The 23,965-nt window shown below is 40.2% G+C and overlaps 2 protein-coding genes, 4 long non-coding RNA genes and 1 other non-coding gene across 18 annotated transcripts; 3 read left to right on the forward strand and 4 right to left on the reverse strand.

The window, feature by feature from the left end:
• The first annotated feature begins 20 nt into the window (after positions 1–20).
• LOC124200817 (chromodomain-helicase-DNA-binding protein 1-like) lies at positions 21–9,005 on the forward strand. 3 transcript variants are annotated; one of them, XM_046597133.1, is made up of 21 exons: positions 21–442; positions 547–594; positions 1,300–1,373; positions 1,450–1,833; positions 2,087–2,265; positions 2,336–2,508; positions 3,022–3,196; positions 3,262–3,503; positions 3,588–3,866; positions 3,942–4,222; positions 4,312–4,447; positions 4,517–4,738; positions 4,806–5,141; positions 5,215–5,800; positions 5,868–6,390; positions 6,463–7,099; positions 7,172–7,350; positions 7,420–7,609; positions 7,680–7,903; positions 7,971–8,159; positions 8,225–9,005. In XM_046597133.1, exons 2-21 carry the CDS (start codon positions 586–588, stop codon positions 8,532–8,534), a joined length of 5,328 nt encoding a protein of 1,775 aa, XP_046453089.1. In that variant the 5' UTR covers positions 21–442; positions 547–585; the 3' UTR covers positions 8,535–9,005. The 3 variants fall into 3 exon arrangements, with proteins under 3 accessions (XP_046453089.1, XP_046453090.1, XP_046453088.1); XM_046597134.1 differs by having other exon boundaries at positions 3,037–3,196; XM_046597132.1 differs by having other exon boundaries at positions 21–594.
• Positions 9,006–9,013: 8 nt separating this feature from the next.
• LOC124200819 (ras suppressor protein 1-like) lies at positions 9,014–11,233 on the reverse strand. 2 transcript variants are annotated; one of them, XM_046597136.1, is made up of 8 exons: positions 10,958–11,233; positions 10,732–10,903; positions 10,550–10,668; positions 10,398–10,480; positions 10,217–10,331; positions 10,011–10,143; positions 9,753–9,855; positions 9,220–9,438 (listed from the first exon to the last, which is right to left on the reverse strand). In XM_046597136.1, exons 1-7 carry the CDS (start codon positions 11,061–11,063, stop codon positions 9,777–9,779), a joined length of 807 nt encoding a protein of 268 aa, XP_046453092.1. In that variant the 5' UTR covers positions 11,064–11,233; the 3' UTR covers positions 9,220–9,438; positions 9,753–9,776. The 2 variants fall into 2 exon arrangements, with proteins under 2 accessions (XP_046453091.1, XP_046453092.1); XM_046597135.1 differs by lacking the exon at positions 9,753–9,855 and having other exon boundaries at positions 9,014–9,438; positions 10,958–11,230.
• Positions 11,234–11,531: 298 nt separating this feature from the next.
• LOC124200821 lies at positions 11,532–13,202 on the forward strand. Its single transcript, XR_006877397.1, has 5 exons — positions 11,532–11,626; positions 11,684–12,351; positions 12,441–12,606; positions 12,675–12,819; positions 12,879–13,202. It is a non-coding gene; the product is annotated as an uncharacterized LOC124200821 (long non-coding RNA).
• On the reverse strand, positions 11,774–11,874 carry Trnay-gua. The gene is made up of 2 exons: positions 11,838–11,874; positions 11,774–11,809 (listed from the first exon to the last, which is right to left on the reverse strand). It is a non-coding gene; the product is annotated as a tRNA-Tyr (tRNA).
• An 834-nt stretch (positions 13,203–14,036) lies between the features above and the next one.
• On the forward strand, positions 14,037–20,571 carry LOC124199739. 8 transcript variants are annotated; one of them, XR_006876966.1, is made up of 11 exons: positions 14,037–14,139; positions 14,978–15,080; positions 16,353–16,783; positions 17,164–17,708; positions 17,807–17,966; positions 18,058–18,648; positions 18,710–18,866; positions 19,047–19,274; positions 19,338–19,478; positions 19,642–19,830; positions 19,898–20,571. It is a non-coding gene; the product is annotated as an uncharacterized LOC124199739 (long non-coding RNA). The 8 variants fall into 8 exon arrangements; XR_006876968.1 differs by having other exon boundaries at positions 17,164–17,966; positions 19,335–19,478; XR_006876965.1 differs by having other exon boundaries at positions 17,164–17,966.
• Positions 20,572–21,144: 573 nt separating this feature from the next.
• LOC124199740 lies at positions 21,145–22,917 on the reverse strand. Of its 2 annotated transcripts, none has more exons than XR_006876974.1 (5): positions 22,866–22,917; positions 21,791–21,882; positions 21,606–21,727; positions 21,269–21,429; positions 21,145–21,202 (listed from the first exon to the last, which is right to left on the reverse strand). It is a non-coding gene; the product is annotated as an uncharacterized LOC124199740 (long non-coding RNA). The 2 variants fall into 2 exon arrangements; XR_006876973.1 differs by lacking the exon at positions 22,866–22,917 and adding an exon at positions 21,976–22,281.
• Positions 22,918–22,945: 28 nt separating this feature from the next.
• Positions 22,946–23,797, reverse strand: LOC124199741. The gene is made up of 3 exons (XR_006876975.1): positions 23,635–23,797; positions 23,157–23,567; positions 22,946–23,090 (listed from the first exon to the last, which is right to left on the reverse strand). It is a non-coding gene; the product is annotated as an uncharacterized LOC124199741 (long non-coding RNA).
• Positions 23,798–23,965: the final 168 nt, after the last annotated feature.

The following is a 23,965-nucleotide window of genomic DNA, read 5'->3' on the forward strand; positions in this document are numbered from 1 at the left end:
TTTAGTGAACCGACTGTGCTTTTCGATCGTTGATTTTTTTTCCAGTTACAATTTTTAGATTTGATTGTTCGAATATTTTCAAATAAGGCATCGAAAAATTTGGTTAGATTTCTACCCGTTTGGCAACAGAGGAAACGGAACAAAAAAATCTAGTGATAATGGCGTCGCAGTCTAAAGCCAACGAAGAGTTTCGCTCCTCACATTGGCCTGTCCGTTAGTCTGTACAGTGGTTACTGCACACGTGCCATGCAAACACTAGTGAGCCATTGATTATTAAGAATCGTTTTGTCGATTCATTTGTGTTAATTAACTCGAGTTAGTGGAAAGAAACGCTTTTTCGTCTCCACTTTTGTCTGGTACTCAAGTCTCGTTGAGCAGCAGCTGCCCCAAAATGGCCGCCCTATAGAGGCACAGGCCAGGCGTGTACCTCAGTAGCTTTCGAGTTGAGTCTGAACTACTGTTTGTTTCTGAGGCCTTTAACACATTTTGCTAAACATTTTTGTTTCCCTCGTCTTGCTCTGCTTATTCATCGTGTTGTTGGTGAAGAATTTCAACGGTGAAGTCATTTAACTGCCGATTTGGAAAATGCCAAAGGTAGGTGGAATCGTTTCTCACAGACGAGCTCTTAGTCAATTTTGTTTTGAATTGTGTCCATGTTATGTCAACAATCTATTGTCGGTTTATTTTGTGAAGAACAACGTGATCAAATTTTCGGTTAAACAATCGGAATTTGCCTTTGCTTCCGAGATTCCTCAGTGCTTTTTAAGTGCGTCGATAACACTAAACATTTCATGAATGGAAATGTTTGTAAACTGTCATCTATTTTAAATGTCTAAATATTGTTTTAATGTTTTGCATCACGTTTATCTGTGCATTTTCGAAAGTCTTAACAATTTTCCGGTGACCCTTTGTCTCGATTCGAGGTTGCAATTTTGCAATTTTTTTCGTGTTACTTGAGTTCTAGTTGTCCATCGAAACTAGTATGGTTAAGGTGATCACATTTTGTTAAAACGAGTGTGTGCCACGCTAATTTTAGTGGATTCAGCTTCTCCTCGACGAGACTCGTCTGATTGTCCGTAAAACTTTTTGATTTGACTTGGACCCTTTTGAGTAATTTTAGTCTGAATTTTGCGTTCTGTCATTGCGGATCACCAGCAAAATTCGCCAATTCGATCAACACCCGTTCACTACATTAAAATACATTCTCTGCCATTCTTTAAAACAGTGATTGAATAAACGATGAAAGTTAACCAAACAACGAAATAATCGAGTTTTTAACTAAATGTTGCCCTTTTTTAGCTCTCGGATGATTCAAACGAAGATTCGCCGTCGGAAAACTCTGGATCAGACTCATCAGCATCCTCCAATAGCAGGTTTGATTTACACAGACTGTGATTTTTAAGTTGTTTCAATTGCATTTTACCTTCATCGTTTATTTGCTTCCTAAAGTGGATCGGATTCTGGCTCGTCATCTGGTTCGGCTAGCGAATCTGAAGCCGATTCTTCGCCAGCGAAGAATAAGAAACACGTTTCACCACCATCCAGTAAAAGTCAGCCTCGACGAGCAGCTTCTGCAGCCAGCAATGCAAAAGGCTATCAGTTGAGCGACAGTAATTCATCGGACGAGGAAGATGATGCCGTCGCTTCTCCTCCATCTCGTCGGCCTCCGCAAGCTGGTCAACGTGTTGCCCACAAACCTAACGCTATTGTGGCAGCTAGTCGCCGACAAATAGCTATTGTATCACGGGCTCCAGCTCGTAAACCCCAGCGTTCAAAATACGCTCAGTCATCAGGGGATGAATCCAGCAACAGTGATGATGATGATTCACGAAGGTGGTTTTCATATTTTTCATACTGTGTTCAGCCCCTATTAAGCTTTTGAGCTCTCAATACCAAGTCTTTTGCATATCGACGTTAAAAGAATTCAGTTGCCAACTTTTAAATCCTGGTTAACATAATTCACAAAGAATATGTTTAGGTTTATTGAGCTCCCAGTTTTTGTAGAAGTTGAATTTAATTTTTTTATAAGTATTTTTATGTAATTTTTTTGTATGTTTTGTTTTAAATCGAACCGATGTTTTTTTAGACCGTCAACTCGACGCCAGGGAGCTTCAGTCAGTTATAAAGAAAATTCGGCAGAGGAGACTGGCTCGGAAGATTTGGTAGAAGTGGAATGGGGCCAGGAAGCTGTCGCAGCTGCCGTCGAGTCTGAAAACGCTGAAACTATCGAACGGATCATCGACACTCGGATGGGCCGTAAAGGAGGTTGATTTAGCTTTTACCATCTTCAAACATGGTATCCAGTGGTTTTCAATTTTATGATTTTCAACTTAAGCTACCGGGCCGTCAACGACCATATACACGATAGAAGAAAATGGAGATCCCAATGCCAATTTCTGTCCTAAACGTGAGCCAGACAAAGTTGAACAGCAATTTCTCATCAAATGGCTTGGGTGGTCTCATATACACAATACGTGGGAGTCGGAGCAAACACTGCGTGATCAAAAGGTACATTTTCTGACTTTTTTCTGGACAGCTTCTCCTTTCTTGCTTACTATTCAGTCATAGTTCGAATGTGTTCCTGGATCACTGGAACCATTTTGAGTTGAACAAAAAAAAATATTGTTATGTGTATTGCATGTGCAAGTCTTGGGTGTAAAATTAAACAAAACGTTTGGACACTATGGATTGTGTTAGGGAAATTTCATGCATTCAAAAGAAAACGAGAATTCCCCTAACTTCGCACACCTAAACCAAATGTTTCCACTGGTCCCGTTCACTTAAATTTCCCTACCACATCAAACCATGGCACATTAATCACATCCTGCACTTTGTCCTTTTTTTTTTGTTTGTGTGTTTTGCTTTGATTCCTTATACTATGACTCCGTGCACACTCCCTTGGTGTTTGTGGCTTCTGCCCTTCCTCTCCTGGCTTTTTGTGTTGGTGTTCCTACCCTACCCTGACGCTGTTGGTGACGCCGTGACCGATCCTGCCCGCTACTTGCCGCGATAAACTTCAAGTCGTACGCATTTCAGGTCAAAGGGTTGAAAAAATTGGAAAATTACTTGAAACGTGACGATGAGATTCGCGTGTGGAAAGCTCGTGCCTCACCAGAAGATGTCGAATACTACGAATGCCAACAGGAGCTGCAGCAGGAGTTGCTCTTGAGCTACATGGCTGTCGAAAGAATTATTGGTAATCTTGCCAAGTGCGGTTCGAATTTATATTTAACTAACGGATTGAAACACTTCATCTTCTAGCTGAAAATCGCAAAGCTGAAAGCGAGCACCCTGATTATTTGATCAAATGGGAGAGCTTACCATATTCAGATGCGACTTGGGAAGACGGCGCACTTATCGTGAAAAAATATCAGATCAAAATTCGAGAGTTTCGCGAACGAGAGGACTCTAAACGGACACCCAGCAAATTGTGTCGCGCCCTCAAATTCCGCCCAAAGTTCACTCCTCTTAAAGAACAGCCCGATTTCATCGGTGGTGATCCTGTAAGTTGACAAATCCTCACTACTTTTGCTATTCATCCGATATGTTTCTCGGATATTTTAAGAATGTAATGATTTTCGTGACAGACTTGCACGCTGAGAGACTATCAGCTGAACGGGCTTAACTGGATGGTACACGCCTGGTGTAAGGAGAACTCTGTGATTTTGGCTGACGAAATGGGTCTCGGCAAAACTATCCAGACTATCAGCTTCTTAAACTACCTCTTCCACGCCCAACAACTCTATGGGCCTTTTCTGGTCGTTGTGCCTTTGTCTACCATGGCTGCATGGCAAAAAGAGTTTGCCCAGTGGGCTCCTAACATTAATGTTGTCACCTACATCGGAGACATGACTTCAAGAGATCTGGTACGTATTTTTAATTCCTGCCATGCCAAACTAGACGCAACAAATGTGCTTCAATGTCGGTTTTTATTTGTGCAGCTGAGGCAATACGAATGGTGTCACCCTGGAAACAAGCGACTCAAGTTCAACGCTCTCTTGACTACCTACGAAATCCTTCTCAAAGACAAATCGTTTTTGGGTGCTGTCAGCTGGGCGTGCCTTATGGTGGACGAAGCTCATCGATTAAAAAACGAAGACTCTCTTCTTTACAAATCGCTCAAGGAGTTTGATACCAATCATCGCCTCCTCATCACCGGCACGCCACTTCAGAACAGTCTGAAAGAGCTGTGGGCCCTGCTTCATTTCATCATGCCTGAAAAGTATTGCTCAAATTTTATCATCATGGTCTATCAGTTCTGTAATCTGATCTATCAGCTATGTAACGTCTTTCTGTATTTTCGCCTGATAGATTTAACACTTGGGATGTTTTTGAAGAAGAACACGGAAATGCTGAACAGAAAGGTTATTCACGATTGCACAAACAGCTGGAGCCGTATATTCTACGTCGTGTCAAAAAAGACGTTGAGAAATCCCTTCCTGCCAAAGTATTTCCCTATTTTGGCGTTATGTTAAAATTTCCCCTGACTAATGTTACCCATACCAAATCTTTCTAGGTCGAACAAATCCTTCGTGTAGACATGTCTTCGCTTCAGAAGCAATACTACAAATGGATCTTGACGAAGAACTATACAGCGTTACGGAAAGGAAACAAGGGTTCAGCCAGCACTTTCGTCAATATCGTCATGGAATTGAAAAAGTGTTGCAATCACGCCTTTCTAACCAAGCCTCAAGAGAACGAACGGCGCTATGGAGCCAGTGCTACTGAACAGTTGCAGGTTAGTTTGGCTGAAATAATCAACTAACTTGTAATATGTATTAACCTAACGTATTTATTTATTTTAGCAATTGATTCGTGGCTCGGGAAAGCTGGTGCTACTAGACAAGCTATTGGTCCGCCTGAGAGAGACTGGTCATCGAGTACTGATTTTTTCGCAAATGGTGCGCATGTTGGATTTGATCGCCGAATACCTTCAGCTGCGCCATTTTCCCTTCCAGCGACTCGACGGTGGCATAAAAGGCGAATTGAGGCGCAAGGCAATGGAGCATTTTAACGCTGAAGGATCACAGGACTTTTGTTTCTTGCTGTCTACCCGTGCCGGTGGTCTTGGCATTAACTTGGCCACAGCCGACACCGTCATCATTTTCGATTCAGATTGGAATCCACAAAACGATTTGCAGGTACGATAAAAAAATGTGTTTAATGTAAGTAGAATGGTGTAATAATCATAGCGTTTCGTGATTTCTTTACTAGGCACAAGCACGAGCCCATCGTATTGGTCAAAAGAACCAAGTCAATATCTATCGTCTAGTGACTAAAGCTTCAGTCGAGGAAGACATTGTTGAACGAGCCAAACGGAAAATGGTTCTTGATCATTTGGTGATCCAGCGGATGGACACAACTGGTCGGACAGTGCTTGACCGCAAAGCGAACAACCCCTCTAACGCCACGCCTTTCAACAAGGAGGAACTTAATGCTATACTCAAATTTGGTGCCGAAGAGTTGTTCAAGGATGACGAAGATGGCGAAGACGAGCCGGCCTGTGATATAGACGAAATCCTTCGACGTGCTGAAACGCGTGACGAACCAGCCCCGCAGATGGGTGATGAACTTCTTTCGGCTTTCAAAGTAGCCAGTTTTACCATCGATGAAGAGGAGCCCGTCTCCATGAACCCTTCGAGAAGTAAGCCAACTGACAACGATGAGGAGAACCGCGCTTGGGACGAAATCATTCCGGAAAATGTGAGGAAGAAAATTGACCAAGAGCAACGTGAAAAAGAAATGGCTGACCTGTACCTTCCACCTCGTCGAGGACGTGGACAGCAGCAACCAGCGGACGGTAATCAAATAGCTTTTTAAATTTAAACTTTGAACGTTTTTGTGAATGTTACACTCTTACACTACAGGAAAAGGCGTTGCTGAGGAAGGTAGATCTCGCAGACACCAACAGGAAGAAGAGTCAGAAGCTAGTGAGGATGGATCAGATGATGATAGACCTCGAAAGAGAGGTCGACCCCGAGTCAACGCTCGTGAAAGTGTTAAAGGCTTCAGTGACGTCGAAATTCGACGATTTCTAAAGAGTTTCCGAAAATTTGCATCACCACTGGACAGACTTGATGCCGTCGCAGGCGATGCTGAATTGCAAGAGAAGCCGCTAAGTGACCTCAGAAAGCTAGGTGAGCTCATCCTTGCCCGATGCCAGGAGGCACTTGAGTCACAAAAAACGGGCAAAGACATGCCAGCAGAAGTAGTTGATGATGGCATGACGGCTGGTGGACGGAAAAAGCGTGAACGAGGTCCCTCATTGAAGATTTCAAATGTATCTATCAACGCCAAAACCTTGATGACTTCCTTACACGAGCTCGAACCGCTTTCTAAACTCTTGCCAGCTAACGTAGAAGAAAGAAAACGCTGGTACTTACCAACCAAGTAAGTTCTTATAAAGAAATTGAGTACTTTTGTCATATCAAGTTATTTAATAATGTTATTTGTTTGCGCCAGACTCCGTGATCCACATTGGGATATCGATTGGACCAATGACGACGATTCCCGGCTGCTTTGCGCTATCTATGAGTACGGCATGGGCTCTTGGGAAGCTATGAAAATGGATCCCAATTCCGGATTGTCTGATAAAATTCTCCCCGACGGACAGGATGCTAAACCGCAAGCCAAACACTTGCAAAACCGAGCCGATTATCTACTCAAAGTAATGTCAAAACTCTATGAAGCCCAGCAGTTGGGCAAACCAGTCAAACCCAAAAGACAACGTAAACCCAAAGCCGTTTCCAAGTCATTGGTCGGCGAAACGGAAGATATCAGTTCAGGAGAAGATTTTACTCTTAACAGCCCATCGCCGAGTAACTCGACTCGTCGTGCTTCCTCGTCAAAAACACCCAAACCAGGGAAGGTCAAAACCGAGGACGAAGATTCGCATATGGAGAGTCGTACTGAAGACGAGCGTTTGTTACCCCCTTGCCGTCTTATTTCCGACGTGAAAGAAGGTCGCAAGAAAGATTCAATTTCGAAAAAAGACAAAAAGGTCAAGAAAAAGGATGCCGGACCCATGCACTTTACTGCCAATAGTGTTCCTCGGGCTGTTGAAATTATTGGTGAATTAGATCCATCCATATTCAACGAGGTAATTAATTTTGAGTTTCAGGTTGTTGGCCGTGAGTAAAACTAATTGTAAATTTGAATTTGCTTTCACCAGTGCAAAGAAAAGATGAGACCCGTGAAAAAGTCTTTGAAGGCGCTGGACAACCCTCCCCAGAGTATGTCTGAAACGGAACAGATTCAGCATACTCAGCAGTGCCTTTTACACATTGGCGAACACATTGACAAGTGCCTGGCCGCCATACCTGACCCCGAACGTAACAGAGTTTGGCGCAAGTAAATGAAGCAGAGTTGACATGGGGTGTTGGATTTAAATTAATAATTTTCGTTTCGTTTTTTCCGTAGCAACCTTTGGTACTTTGTATCCAAATTCACTGAATTCGACGCCAAAAAATTGTTTAAGCTGTATCGTAATGCCATCAAGAAGCAGGGTAAAGGAAACGAAGATGGCGAGAAAAGTTCTGCCAAGATTAAAGACAAAGAAGGGCGGAGTAAGGACAAAAACAAGGAAAAGACGCCTAAAGTCAAAGAAGAGGTAGTTTGCTTATTATTTGTTAAGAAGAACGTTTCCATTAATCTTGTGATTGTTTTTTTTTAATAAATAGAATCGTTCCTCGAGTTACAACATTCCAACTAAACGTCGTCATGAGCCGGAAGAGGCTCAGCAGCAACATTTACCAAACAAAAGACCATATAATGGTGCGACTATAGTCGATAGCTGGGTTGACAAAGCCAATGACTACGAACGTGATCGAGGTAGAGGGCCAACTCCTTCTCCAACGGAGAGGAGAGAACAATTCCCATCCGAATGTGAGCGTGATCGAGACCGGTAAGCTTCGCAAAATCGATATCTTTCTTTGGCTCTGAAATTGATATGTTATCATGATTGTTGACAGTCGAGATCGTGATAGAGAAAGAGGGCGAGATCGAGAGAGGGATCGACTTCCTGCTGGTGGTGCTTACAGTCGTCCACCGCCACCACCTCTGGGAGCCACAAATTACAATCCACATGTCGACAGAGATCGGGATAGGGATCGGGAGCGTTGGATGGGAGTTCCTCGTGACGAAAGATACGCCAGTGAAAGGTTTGTTACCATTGAAATTGGATTGAATAGTATGGCATATTCTGATTATTAACTGTTTATCATAGGCGAGACGGATATGGTCGTCAGCATGCCGCTGGAGTAGGAGCTTCCGGATTTGCTCGTTCGGATCGAGATCCGCGGGATCACAGAGAACGTGATTACCGACCGCCAGCTATAGATAAAAGGGGTTACGGACACGGACCTGCTGGTGGTTCTCATAGCGGTTCTCATTACGGTGACTTTGAGCCTCCGCCCAATCATGCTCGTGGGATGCAAGGTAGTGGCTATGCGGATTGGCGTGGGAATAAAGATCGAGAATACCGCCGCGAGTTCGCAGATCGTCGCCCCCCTCTCCCACCTCCAAACGGATCTTGAACATCTTTTGCGCAAGTGTACTTGTTGTCCCTCTCTTTCTCATCCGTTCCTCTTTTAGCAGTTAATGAGCTAATCTCATCGACTCTCATGGGGATTCGAAATTGCCTTTTGGTTTCAGGATGCGCGATATAAAGTCACGAATAATAGAAATCCTATTTGTATTGGACCGTATCACGCACTATAAATGTTTTGGGATGTGCTTTCAATTGGCTGCCAACACCACGTTTACTATCTTCAAAAATTATGTTTTTTTTTGTCACTTTTGGAAATTTTTTTTAAACGTCGGACATATTATGTGTGTGTCATGTACCGTGTTTCCTTTTTGTACCTTGTAGGAAAAGGAAAAGATAACAGAGTTGTGCTCGTTTGAAGTTACGGTCGCGCCCCACTTATACATTGTAAAGAAAAATAAATGTTTTATGGACATGCCTGTACATAAAGAAGAACGAATACATTTTGTGTTGTTAAAAATGGGCTGGTTGATTGCTTTATTTATTTCTCCTACTACTTCGTTAAATTCAACACCCAATGTATGCATGTTCAATAAATCTGCGCTAGTAGAAGAACAACGGACGAGAAAACGCGAAAAAAGTTGGAAGACAACGTTAGTTCGTAAAGAAAAAATATTACATGATTAGAAGAAATGTCCATTCAAAGAACGGAAGGCAGCAGTTGGCACATTTGATAACAAGGCGAAGAATGTAATGATTAATTTGGATTATCTGTTCTGAAAATCAATGTTCGGTTTGAACAAGAAAATCAGAAAATTGATGAAACAGAGCCATAGAAGCTATACTACTGAAAAAATTCCATGAATTATGGTTTAGGTTTGGAGCTCTTCTTTGTTCTCTCTGTGAGTCGGGCAGGGGCGGGAGCATTGGCCGAAATATGACGTCCGTAGACACTGAAAAAAAGAATGAAATTAATACAGAATAAAAACAGTAATTTTAGGGTTACGTTCAGCACCACAAGCATTCAAACGGCAAGTCAGTTTGGTTTGTGCGGCACTAAAGTTCTTTGTGATTCACGAGGACGAATGACAAACAAATATAAACGAGCATTATAAATCGCTCTAGCCACTATTTCATATCTCTCAAATTATCAGAATGGGCAGCGATTGACTAAAATATAAAAAAATGAAAGCAAGCTTTTTTTTGCATGTTTTAAAAATCTCTAGTGCAGGCAGTTAGAGATAAGAAGTGTAGTATAAAATAATGCCTTCAACAAGAAGTTCTTCGTTTCTTAATCGATTGAAACGCTTCGGTCTCGCTTTTCTGAAACGCGATTCGGGGCTTGAGTCACAGCGTGCCGACCATGAACACTAAAAACCCCAATAGTAAAACGTTCAATGTTGCATCACAGATGGATTTTGAACCAAGATCAACAGCTGGGTAACAACCAGCAACATAGTACAAGCCGAAAATCGTTTTCTCAAAACTACCACTTAAAATTGAATGTTTAATTACTAGTACTCACAATTTATACGTTTCTGATCGAAGATAATCAATTACGTGAGATAGACCAACTTGCAACTGATCTGCAATTGGTGCCACCCATGGATTGTTTTCCATTCTAATCACGGATTTGTTACTGGTGAGATCCAAGTTACCTATAAACAAATATAAAGTTAACTGGGGATTCTTTTGTTGTTGTCGTTCTTTTTACAGTATTAAATTTCAAACCTAATTCAGGGGGCAAAACTGACAACCGATTGCCTTGAATATGCAATTCTCTCAGCCTGGCCAATTCACCAATTTCTTTAGGGAGCTCAACTAAATCATTATCTCGAAGAACAAGCTGCAGAATTATAAAAATGTGTAAATTAATTACAAGAGATTATTTACTTTGCTTTGCAATACTAACAATTTGAAGATTTTTCAGATGGCCAATCTCGGGTGGGATTCGTTCAAAATCATTATCACCCAAGTACAGGGCTCTGAGTGTTTCTATTTTAAAAAACAAGCAATAAATTAGAAATACAAAGTTTGATTTTCCAAAATGAATTTAAAAAATACCAATCATAAAGAAGTTGCCAGGTAAACTACTTTCATTCAAGTTGTTGTAAGTTAAATCTAAAACCTCTAGTACAGGAAAGGCTCCAAACCCTCGAGGAAGAGCGCTCAGCTTGTTCATTCTATAAATCAATGTCTTTATTTCAAAACAACATCTTCAATAAACAAACGGGTTGAAATATTACCCTAAGTTTAAAATCCGAAGTTTTGGCATGGAAGACAAAGATGTTGGGAGTTCTTCAACTTGATTATTAAACAAGTTCAGGATTTCAAGATTTGTCAAGTTGGCCAAAGCTGGGGTTACAACTGATATTCTGTTGTGCGTCAGTGTAATCCGGGTCAAGTTGAGCATGGTAACTATAAAATAAGGTTTAGTCAAGTATCACTATAATAAAGAAAACAACGACTTACGGAGACTCGGTATTTCGTCAAAAGAAGAAATACCCTTGTCCACCAAATCCAGCTCAGGATTCTTGGATTCTTTGGCTTCATCTATGATTTTTCTCACTTTAGACATTTTGAATATTATTAACTTTGGCTAGAGATGATAATAATAACTACAAAGTTTTAAGAATGTAGACAATATTGCAAGGTTTGTCAACTTTTTCGATCCGAGCAATCTAGTGCATTCACACGCCCAAAGCCCCAAACAACAACCAAAAAAGGAGATAAAAGACAGACCAGTGTTTTTGCTAGCAGACGGAAATGGTAAAATGCGGAATATGGAAACTTCCCACCAATGAATCAACCGATCTAAAGAAAAAAAAAGAACCGTTATTGGCAAGACAAAAAAAAAAAAAAATAAGTATCGTTTTGACTTTAGTCTATTTAAGGATTCTAAGCTATTTATATAGTACAAATGCAATATGCATAGTTAAACTTGTAAGTCCATGCGCACGTTGAACTGTTTCAGATTCTATCATAATGATTCTCTTCTATGACCTACTTCAATTTTTGTAAATGCTGCTACTCTCTGACTCTGACTACAGTTGTCCTATTTACCTGCTGCTGGTGGCCACCCATTCCCCTCAAAGACTATTTTTCCTGCCTCCTCCCTTTCTCTTTATTACAAATAACGAAGTAAGTTTCATATTCCGATAGTACCGAATAACAACAATTAATAATTTTTTATTTCAGCGGAATAATTCTGAATTGAAGCGCAATAAAAAAATCGCGTTGTTGCGTTTCTTTTGATCTGCGTTAAAAGGAATTGACATCAAAATAGATTCCGTCGGGCCGGAATTGAACCAGCGACCTATGGATAACTTGTTTTTTCACGAATGAAACGAATCTACAGTCCACCGCTCTGCCAACTGAGCTACCGACGGGATACACGGACGTTAATATTATCAATGTAATTAGTTGCACATTTTACCGTTTGACCAGACAACGTGTGTTATCTTCTTCTGGCGACGAAACGTTTATTCCAACTGAGCTATCTGAAACAAAATAACATTTTAAAATTTATTAGGCAACATAAAGTTTTTTTTTTCTACTTTTTTAGTTTTTCTTGATGCGATAACTTTTTTTAAAAGCAATTCTTATGGAGCCCATGCGAAAGGAAGCGAAAGTCCAGTGTCAGTGTCGCGGTGTGTTCCCTCATCAAGTCATCGGAATTTTTCTTCCACTGGACAGTGTAGAGCTGGTTCCCTACCCATTCAATTTCCGTGTTATTCCAGCAGCAAAGACAAATCTTCCCATCATCAAGTCAACCAAGTTCAAGCTAATCACCGTCTCATCAAATGGTCGTTGCCTCCGCCGTCCACGCCGCCAGTTCCTCTTCCGGGAAGGAATGCGATGCCCTAGTAACTAGTATGAATTTACTTAGTATAAATCTTCGACGTATTATCTACTTCGCTTCCATTTTCTTATTGGCATTTTGAAAATGTTACAGTGGATTGGAGACATTTTGACAGAGCGCATTTTGCTGGTTCTTTCACCCGTTTGTAGCCGCACACGGACATCTGTGGACATTGGAACCCACAGAACTTCCTCCGCTATCCGTCGAGTGGCCGTGGCATTCAACTTCCTTCTCTGCCAAAGTTCGGTTCCAGTGCAAGGTAATTCCATTTTCTTCTAATCTTTTGAACTGGGCGTTTTGTAATCTTGATTAAAATTGTCGTTATAGTGCACTAGAGGATGGACGTCGATGAAGGGGTAGGTCTCATTTTGGTTCCGATCCGTCGCCAAGGCGACCAGGTCCTGTGTGAAGCGTTGTTCAAATTATTGGTCAAAAATGTAGCATCTGCAACCAGCCAGACTCGTTCGATGAGGTAATAATTAGTTTCCTCCTCTGTTTTTCGGTCAATTAATTTCGTTTGTTTTTATTTAGTCTGAATTTCTGACTCCACTTTGGTACCCTGAAGAAATAGAAAATGCCATTAGGTTTCTGGCTAGCCACGTTTCCACGTCCTATTACGGTGAGCAAAGAAATGCACAAGATATCTACAATATTGTTCGTATTCGACACAGTCAACCCAGAGAAAAATCTCTGGCGGTTCATCACGATCCCATTCGCTGCCAAGCTTGTCTCTATGGATTGTGTGCATCTTTCCCACCATTTAATGTTTGACTTGAAATATTGACTGATGACTGTATTGTACAGAACTACAGACGTGAATTTCAGTCTTTGCTTGCCTTTTAAAAAAATATACAATTTATTTTATAATAAAATGTTTAATTCATTATTTAAAATCGATTAACAAATTTATTCCCTGTTCAGAATACACGCGAAGTCGCCTACAATGTTGAACGGGTTGAACCGTGATTTTTAATAAAATTCGCTACTCTTTTTACTTTTCACCAAATTCCACGTCTGGCGATCATTTAACTAAAATTGAAGTTGATCATGATAAAAATTGATCAAATTGATCTACTAAAATTGAAAAGATTTCCTTTTCTTTGTGTACAATTATAGTGGACGGGTGGGTGAATAGGATGAGGAGTCGCTTGGTGATCGGGGCACCTTGTGATGGGAGTTCAAATCCCCGGGGGAGCATCTTTAGTTGCTTTCACACCCACTGACGGCGCCACAGGATGGTTATACGGTGACTAAGGAAGTGATTGAAATCGGAGAGATTGTATGATGTGTTTCCATGTCTCCCCATTCATCTGAGAATTGTCTGATGCGTTTCCAGGTTCAAAGATGACTGGGTACCGACGTAATGATCTTTAGTCTGCACAACCCTGGCTCGAATGAAAGCGAACACTGTACCCCTTTATGGAGGAAGCTAGGAGCCAACACGCGGATAAGACCATCTTCACCTTTTTTTATCACCATGATTCATCAAACGCGACAAGGTCGTCGTGTTAATTTTTTAACACCTCATTTGTATAACCAAAACTTAGTACAATTCAAAGAGGAAGAAATAAAATTCGCTGATTGAGTGATTTCGCTCCTCTTCTTAATTAAAAAAATCAGCTGTTTAGATTAAGAAAATTGGCAACACTACATGATCTAAACAAAAGAATAAAAAAACAATATGGCTGCCGTTAAAACCGTGCGCGCAAACATTGTGTCTGGTCTGGAATTCAATTAATCAATTTTCGAATTTGCTTAAAGTGAGTCAGCCCTTATAGTTATGGTGTCCTATGTGAGTATACTTTTGCAATAATCTAATAATGCGTGTTAACTGGTACTAATTGATTTTTAACTGTCGCCCAAACCGAAAGACCAGCAAAGACTTACACAACAAAGTGATTCAATGTCTCGTTCCCAGATCGTTCCTGCTGAGATAATTATCGTCGATTTGCGTATCACTATATAGTTCGAATCACTTTACCACTGCACCAAGTGTTTCGTTTTCTAGCCATCTTTTTCTGGGTAACTCGTTTCAGTGTAATACTCTCAACTGGGACCAGCTTCTTTCCTTATTTACATTGCTGTGCCAATCGATCTTCTAGTATATTCTAGTTTTTCATATTCCTTTTTATAAAACCTGCCAGGAGGTTTGTGTTTTTTAAGACATAAATCAGTTACATCACATCTGACCAAAAATTAGTCATTGATTGTTGATTGCTACATTACATCCATCTTCTAACTTTATATTACAGTATCAACTGACACATTGTGCTCTATTCAACTGTAGCATGGTTTGAAAATGTAAGCTCTTGAGGAGGGGGTATACACATAAAGATGTTTTAATTATGGAGCTCAAGCAGCAATGAAAAACAATGCTTAGCTAAAACTGGTTTTAGCGAAGTTTTCAAGCTTGCTTGTCTTGTTGTTTGAACATTCCTCATTTTATACTTGGGCCACTCTGACAGTTTCTACAACATTTGAATGAAAGAAATGTAATGCGTTTTTTTATGAATTATTTTTTATTTTTGTCAATGAGTTGCTTGAGTCAGTGTTTTTCATTAGTATTGTTCGTTGAGTTCGTCGTTAGATTTTTTTCTGTTTTAACTGTTTTTTTTCCCTTCTCCTTACAGCCAAATTTTTCCGTGGAACTCTCATGCTCAAGCCTCCATAGCCCCACTTGTGACGATGACTCAGTTCCAGTCCCACAAAAAGGAAAGGCGACTCGACATTTTGGTGAGTGCCCAATTGCCCAGTTTCTTTGCCATTAGTTTAAAATTGTCCTTTCTTTTTATATCTTTTTTATACCTAACTCTTAACTGCAATAATTTGCTATCTTATCCGCTCTGTAAAGCTGTCTTCCTCTTTGAATTGTACTAAGTTTTGGTTTATACAAATGAGGTGTTAAAAAATTAACACGACGACCTTGTCGCGTTTGATGAATCATGGTAATAAAAAAAGGTGAAAATGGTCTTATCGGTTAGCCGCCAATCGGTACCGATAATCGTGTTGGCTCCTAGCTTCCTCCATAAAGGGGTACAGCGTTCGCTTTCATTCGAGCCAGGGTTGTGCAGACTAAAGATCATTACGTCGGTACCCAGTCATCTTTGAACCTGGAAACGCATCAGACAATTCTCAGATGAATGGGGAGACATGGAAACACATCATACAATCTCTCCGATTTCAATCACTTCCTTAGTCACCGTATAACCATCCTGTGGCGCCGTCAGTGGGTGTGAAAGCAACTAAAGATGCTCCCCCGGGGATTTGAACTCCCATCACAAGGTGCCCCGATCACCAAGCGACTCCTCATCCTATTCACCCACCCGTCCACTATAATTGTACACAAAGAAAAGGACATATTTTCAATTTTAGTAGATCAATTTTATCAATTTTTATCATGATCAACTTCAATTTTAGTAAATGATCGCCAGGCGTGGAATCTGGTGTATCGATGCTTAACATTGAAACGCATTGAATTTCAATTTGTTTCGTTTCGCAGTCTTAACCCACTTGGAATTCTGCCACACCCACTAGCATGGATTCGTATTCATTTACCAAATGCAGTAAGAATCGATTGAGTCCAAATGCAGTCTAAAGCCTGTCTAGTTACAGGTTTAAAGTTCCCCTAAGATTAACTATCGGTCAACAAGTTTCCGCTACAGATCCTGAATTAAGTCCTTGTAAGTCTATTGATTCGTGCAAGGTAATTGTTTTAATTATTAATGATCCCCACTGAAACATGGAGAACAGTCCGCTTCTAAATACGTTTTAGGAGACCTGTGAAGGTTCAACCCATCCGTCAGTCTTCTCTTAAATCAGTTGTGAGTATTTGGTCGTTACTGGGTCCCTCCTTTGTGGCCGCAGACTGGACATTTGCCCTTTTTTTTTTCGAGAAGTGTACCTTTAAATCTCGACACAGTTAATCTACTTTTAAAACCTTTCTGCCTTCCGTGCTTAGTCTTTGCATGGTCTTTGTTCTTAAATTCAATAGTTTGTATTACCCAGATGACGTGCAGGTGTTGCCCATTGAGGGGTTTTGGTGACAAGGAGTCACTGAACGAAACGCTAAACCAAATGAAAAAAAAATAATATTAAAAAATGTAATGCTAGATACGACATGAAGCTTTTGCTTTCGCAGAAAATAACGTGAATTTGTTTACAGCCAACGATCCTTTATAGATCCGAGCCGAGTCCTTTCCGTCTACATTCGGTGTGAAGAGCATAACCCAAATTTCAACACATTTTACTGCTTAGCAACGAAAACAAAGCGAGTGTCAAAACATTGTTTTACTTGCGCATACTTTATTGTGGCAGAAACGCGTTGGTTATGTAACAGGGTGAATTTTTTCCCCCTTTTGTTGATGCAGCATCAAACGACACGGTTCCGGTGGTCATCAACTATTCAAGATGGTAGACCTGTCAATGTAAAAGACAGGGTAAGGGTAGCTCCTGTAAATGTTATTCATTTATGTTAAATAGCTCCTAGTAGGATCTCATCGTTGATTTTAGGTTACAAAATCCATAGCCCTAGAGTTCAGGTATTGTCAATCAATCATTTGATTTGCGTTTTAGATACTCCTAAATCATTTGTGGAAATCTGATTCCCCCCGCTTCTCCTGGATGGTTACTTAGGATCATTCAAGTTCATTTTTGAGTTATGCGTTGTGAACGTAGCGGACGAACTCTGACAGTCTATCGAGCTTTAACAACTGCGTCTAATTTCCTATTTTATTGATTTTATTCAATCGTTTTATGAGAAGCTTTGATTTGTATTTTTTAATATTAATAATTTACCTTTTTTATCTTTTTTTTTTAGATTTTCTTCTCCGACCGCAGGTGCAAGGATTATGTGTTTGAAACTTAGATAAGTTTGCAGTAGAATATTAAAAAAAAATGCCGACTGTCCTTCAATGGCTTCAAACGGTTCGAAATGGAAGATTTATTCATTCACCGAAGAAACGAGTCAAATGACTCAAATGTCAAATGTGGTATTTTTTAAGTGACTAAAATTTAAGCCATTATCATTTATGATTTGATATTTATTTTGATATGGGTTTTTGTAGACCCATCCCTAGCAAAGTCAACCTGCAGAAAGAAAAAGGCCAGTTTCTATGGCCTTGACGCTCGAAGGTCACGGAGATCATTACGTAAAACGTGTCATGCAGTAGTGTAGAGGTTGGGTGAGAACGACACGTGTTGCTTCATTATCAAAAAGGTCCAATAGTCGCAAGACTTAGGAGGTGAGGGTGAGAAAAAAATCGTATAAAAGGAGAGAGAAAAGGTGATTGATACCAGTCGAGTGAACATCTCCGACACGGCAACAACTCCATTCTTCGTCGTAATTTCAGTTCGCAATCATGGGTTAATGTTCATTTTTATTTCTAGTCGTAAATCAATTCTATCTTGTTTTCAGTTGTTGACATGGCTAGTTAATAATTTTCAAATTGTGTATTGTATAGTTAATTATGGCGTTGTCTTGCTGCCGGGTGTTGTATCGTTGATGTCGACTACGAGGACTGCATAAAAGGAAAGAGAAAAGGCGACAGAAGTCAATCAAGTGTGCATCTCCGACCCGGCAATAACTTCATTCTTCGTCGTATTTCCAGGTCGTAATCACGGGTAAATATTCTGTATTTTTACGTGGAATTTTGTATCAATTTATATCTTTTTCTATTTGATCATATGACCGTTATTATTGAATATTGTCTAGTTAACTATGGCGTCATGCAGCTATTGGTTGTTTCGTCGATATCTGGGTGGACCACTGGTGTGCTGATGCCCCTGGGTATGGCGGATACCAAACCGCAACGCCGCCGCCTTACTACACAACAACATACGCAACGACCAGTTACTACACCGAGAACGCACAGTTAGGTTTACAGTTACACCGCCAAGGGTCCAGGTGCACCACAACTTATGCTGCTCTGAGCTACTACACCGCAGCTTCGAAGTATTTTTCTTCCCCAATCTACACTACCGAAGCGCATGTGCACACCTCCGAGGCTCGCAAGTACTACACCAACCAAGGCACCTGAGATTACACAGCTACGTATGCTGTCCCAAGTACTACACCAAGGCTCCAAAGTACTACAGCACTAAGGCACCGGACTACTACACGACTATACATGCTGCTCAACCTACGACACCGAGGCTCCAGCTTATTACACCACCAAAGGGGTCGAACACAGTGGCGCCCAAGTACGATGGAAATCAGTCGGGTGAGCTTCTCCACCACCCAACACGGCAGCCCCGAAGTTTCGAATAAACTTCGTTTCAAACAGTGGTACGGCGAAGAGCGAAGGTGAGCTCTTTATTATTGTAATTTTGTGGAACATGTACTAATGACATGTTTTTTTTTCTAGTCTCTTTTTCGAACAAGACGAATTCTATTGCAATCCCTTCAAGCTAACGGTGGCGTTGCAGTCGTACAATGACACCGCGTCGTTAAACTTGACATTATTGGTCGGAAAGCCGAACCTCATGATGGCCGTGCCATCACCTACGACAAGTGCCTTGTAGGTAAACATTTTGTGCTCAACGAAATTCGTATTAAAAGTGTTAATGATTAAACCTTTATGGAATGTTGAATAACTTTGATAATCTTCCTGCTAGATAGTATCTGAGAGCCTATTTAAACTGATAGCGATTTATTTTTGTGGTTACGAATCCCTTAAAAATTGTCCTTCATTTTCTTGCTAGGTGGTAAACGAAAATCTTTGCCAGTCCTTGAGCGGTGTCCCTAAAGATGTCCACGAGCAATTGACGCTGTTCCACAACATCTATGGTCCAGTCCTCCCTAACTATTTGAGACCATGAACTTCCGAGAAGGTGGAAGCGGAAGACGTTAATGAGTTGCCCAAAGCTAATGTTAGGGGTGTAAGTTTGGAAGACGACAAGGTCGCATTGACCTTAAACGATGGTCAAAAGGTAATTAATTATTTCAATACATGTCTTAGTGATGTTTATAAAAATTAAAAATTATTTAAGCAGATTTAAACTGACCATGTCGTCGCTGCTGTCGGTTTGGACGTAAACACGGATTTGGCTGTCGCTTCTGGATTGAAAATAGATTCCAATTTTGGTGGCTATCGAGTCAATGCTGAGCTTGAAGCACTACCAAATGTCCGGTTGGTAAGAATCCTTGAACATTTTTCATTTCATATTAATTGTAATACTTGTGATTAAAACTTAACCAACATTGACTGCTCTGATGTTGTTGTTAGGTAGTTGGTAGATATGAAGTTCTTGTTAAATTAGATTCTAATTATTGGTTTTGGACTTTATTTTGTATTAGGCTGGAGATGATGCGTTTTTTTTTTGTGATAGCAAATTGGGTCGTCATCGTATGAATCATCACCACCGTGCTGTTGTGTCAGGGCGATTGGCTGGAGAGAAGAATACTGGCAACGAAACATGGATGAACAACTGATGCAGTGCACTGTCACCAAGTGCATTCTTCGTCGTATTATTAGTACGCAATCGGGTAAATATTCTGTTACATGGAGTTTGCTAGTTATATAATATTAATGTTCCAATTATTTACCGCCTAGTCAACTATGATGTCGTGCTGCTGTTGGTTGTTGTACCGTTGATGACTGGGTTAACCTGGTGTACTCATGTCTCCTGGGTATGGCGGATACCGAAACACAACGCCGCCGCCTTACTACACAATAACAGCATACATACCAGTTACTAGACCGCCAAGGCACCAGAGTATTACACCACACCTTATAATGCTCCGAGCTACTACACCGAAGCCCTAAAGTTTAACTCTGCCCCGAGTTACATCAACGAAGAAGTCAAGTACTACACCGTACCTACACCGTTGGTACTGATGTTGTGTTACCGAAGTTGCATCATATTTTGTTAAATTGTCATCGTGGCTATGGCAGTTTACCGTTTATAAGTTCAGAAGCAACAAAAACAAATATGGGATGTTTATGTCAAACAAATAATAAACAAGTTTTGGGGGTTGGGAAGGAAAAGTGGTGGATGTTGGAGGATATTTCAAGTTTGGATAAATATTCAATTAATCTATAACCCTACATACGTATCCCTACCAATTAACCTCCAAACCCCACAAACATATGCCTTTTCTTCAAACCCCGAAAACATACACCTACCATACCAACCCTTAAATCTATACCCTCAACCCTATAAACCAATGTTAAACCTTAACCATGTAACATCTATAATAAATAAAAAAATACACTACATGAAATAATTTTTATTTTCTTTTTAAAATGTTCAAAAAATTCAATAAACAGAGCGTCCGGTTCAAGACGATTTTCTTCTGCACGAGTTTAAACGCAACCCGCCACCACCGCTGCGGCAATGAGACAAAAAGCGATGTTAGTTTTGAGGAAATCTGCAGTCTTTGTAACTTGACTGACGGAGATTTCCACAAAACATAAACCATGGCTATTTGTTTCATTGGGTAGTGGGTTGCATTGTTTAAATCGCACATGCTGTTATAGGACATGTCTACGGCCCCCAGAGATAAGTATCTGGACCGAGAAGAAGAGAGAAGTACGAGGCAAGTTTTTCCGGGGAGATGTAGTCATACTAGGCTTCCGGGTTAGACTCATGACCCTCCAAAAGTTTTCATCGGATCATGCGCCTTCCAAGTCCCCGTTCGACCAGAGCCCTCCCCTCCTCCTGGTTTCACAGCGGGTGAGTGACCACCGGCGGGCGTTGGTTAGTGGTTAGTTAGGGAAACGGGGCCACAGAAAAGAAGGGAGCCCAGATATGCACTTGTCATTTATCTAACAACTACACAATGTATCAGTCTTGAATTACAGCATTCTCTCGTCGGTTTTCACAAGTGGGTGTATGATCAGTAGCGAAGGATTACCCTGTAAGCAGAATGAACATTTATTTGGATAATATTCAAACAAGGTTGTAGCAACAGAAAACAGTACCTTAAAACAAGAGGACCTGTGTAAGGAAGTAAACAGGGAGATTCAAGGGTAGCAGCCAACGGGTTAGCAAAGAACCTTGTCAACTGTATGGTCCTTTTTCTTCAAACAACATGACTTCTCATAAAGTCTATCATCATCATGCTACATTAGAAACCTAAAACCTGCAAATAAAAAATAAAGTTACCTTGTCTATAATTTGTGGCATCAATGTGCTTGATGTCTATGATCTAAAAGAATAATTTAACTTAAACATTGATAGACTTAAGTGCAGAACAATACTTTAAATACATATAAGACTGCAACAAAATAAGTTTAGTGACATGACAAGTAAACTTACACACTAAACCACCAATCGGTTATGTAAGGTTCTCTAGAAGATGGAATGAGAAATTGGTCCATGCTTGGGTTAGTGATCTGGCAAGTCCCATAGAATGATTCAGCCGATAATAGTGATGAATCCTAATAAAAGATGAGAAGACTATGTTCCAGCAATACTTTACTAAAGCTAGCATTGGTTGTTACCACTCTGTCATTTGGATGACATATTCTGTAGTACCAGGATTTTTAACACAATAGTTGACGGTACTGGCTTCATGCACCTTTCACATTTTTTCCTGGAAATGGAGGAGAAATAATGATGTTATTAAACAAATATTCGTCAAAGAACACATGCCAAACAAATTGCACAGGAAATCTAGTCAATTTACCAACGAATTCATTGGTAATTTTCGAAGAAGATAGCTGTAGCTGAACTTTTGACAACGAACCGCCATTAGCCCATATGTGACACAACAAACAACATTCTTTCACGCCATCTATTTGACACGTTCAAAACTCAATATCTAAAGGACTTGCCTAAGATAGTCACAAGTCATAAAAGTAACTAAAAAGACCATCTCTCTTTGCTTAAATTAGCATGGAATCTTTAGAATTCTACAGAGAACAAAGCTCACTTGTAAGTTTCATGCAAATTTTCCGGAAGTATACCGGAAGTAAGCGATAGCTCCTTAACCGTTGAGCTGTCAACAAGATAAACCAAAAATTCGTGATCTACGTGAAATTTGGGGAAAATTAGGTGTAATTTAAACGAAATCCAGAATTTGGTCAAAATCGAGATTTTTCCTGAACTATAGTTCAGGAAAATTCTCAAAACCGGAAGTACGCGTACGTAAAAAACAAAACATGAGCTTCACCAAAAATCTGACAAGGATCGCGAATATGTGGTTCTTTTGTACGTCAGATGAATATTTACTAAACTACTGACTGAAATGAGTAAACCGGAAGTAGAAAAAAAAAGCAATTATCGAAAATTTAACAAGTGAGCTTTGTTGCTGGAATAGTAATCGTCAGTTATCACTAAATATTTCAACAAAATAACTACCAATAAATGTTTAAAAAGATGTGCAAAGTAACTGAAACTGACTGTTTTGACAGCTGCAAATTTTCAAAAAGCCATCTAACGTTAGAAAAAAGAAACGTCCAAGTAAAACTTTGCGCACAAGAAGGGCCTGATTTTGGAATTATTACACAGACACAGAGTTTAACGCAACTAGATTATTAGTAGATAATCTACGAAAGTAAGTCAATTGTCGGGTACCTGTGCATAATCCCGTGGTGAGTAACTGCAGGTGTGTAACAGGAAAGGGTAGCGACCACTGAAGTGTTCCAAGTTCCAACTCGTCGGTGAAGTAAGACAAGTAGCAAAAGCAGTGAAGCTAGATGAGCGTACGTCGGGAAGATAAGGATGGAGCAGAACGTTGGTGGAAGTCACTCTTCCGTCATAGACAAAGGTCAGCATTGGCTTAGGGATCTCTTACGTGCTCTGTACAAAAAAAAATGTATTACATTAATGAAAATATAACAGTTAATAAAGCATATCAATCTTTACCTATAGCCCTCTACTAAGAAGCACACTGAAATTTTCATGATAGAAAACCATAAAAATGGAAATCACTGCAACCAACAGCATTACGCCTCATGTTGAGATTTCCTGATGCTAAAGAAAGTGTCATTAAGTGTTGCAGTAGCATGGTGATAGATGATACTCATGCTTAGTTGCTTACCTTTATCATATGGGCGAATGGTGATGAATTTAGTATGGCATTTGACGTGGTGTGGTTGGTGTGGTAACAGTAATGGGGAAATACCTTGTCTCCGCACATTTGTATTCCACGATATGTGGGATACACACAAGAATTTTAGGCTTTTGACAGCATGAGGATGTGATGAATGGAAAGTGACTGAGTGCCAAGTAATAAGCTTGTTGGAATTACTGCCAGCTTGGACTGACAGTATGCATCTAGAATTGGAAGAAATAAGTTGGTATATAATATCAAAACAAGTAAACTAGGTCAAGATAAACCTACATAATATATGAAGCTCAATTTGGTATATGAAATCACAGGAATATAAGTATTAATTAGCTACAATTTGTTTCGCCCTTTTCGCCTCGTTTCACGATGTAAACATAGGCGACACTAGTGACATCTGGTATTGAGTTTTGAATCCTATGTTGGTTGCACAGTCACAGCTCAAATTATTGAATGACTCTGGAGTTCTACTGTCGGGTATTTTTAATAATTTTTAAAAATGGAGTTCTACTGTCGTTGGAGTTCTACTGTCGCATACAAAGAAATTTAAAATAAATCAAGCGACGCCTCATCCGATTCACCCACCCGTTCACTTTAATTGTACACA

Source organism: Daphnia pulex, chromosome 8 (assembly GCF_021134715.1).
Source record: "Daphnia pulex isolate KAP4 chromosome 8, ASM2113471v1".
NCBI lineage: Eukaryota > Metazoa > Arthropoda > Branchiopoda > Diplostraca > Daphniidae > Daphnia > Daphnia pulex.

Excerpts from the sequence above, each read along its gene's own strand:
- LOC124200819 (XM_046597135.1), bottom strand. The coding sequence starts at position 11,063 with ATGTCTAAAGTGAGAAAAATCATAGATGAAGCCAAAGAATCCAAGAAT. Across the intron at positions 10,332-10,397 it reads ATCTGAAAAATCTTCAAATT|CTTGTTCTTCGAGATAATGA; the intron begins GTTAGTATTGCA and ends ATAATTCTGCAG. Across the intron at positions 9,439-10,010 it reads CGATCAGAAACGTATAAATT|TGTCTACGGACGTCATATTT; the intron begins GTGAGTACTAGT and ends TCTTTTTTTCAG.
- LOC124200817 (XM_046597132.1), top strand. Across the intron at positions 3,867-3,941 it reads ACATGACTTCAAGAGATCTG|CTGAGGCAATACGAATGGTG; the intron begins GTACGTATTTTT and ends TTATTTGTGCAG. Across the intron at positions 4,739-4,805 it reads GTGCTACTGAACAGTTGCAG|CAATTGATTCGTGGCTCGGG; the intron begins GTTAGTTTGGCT and ends TATTTATTTTAG.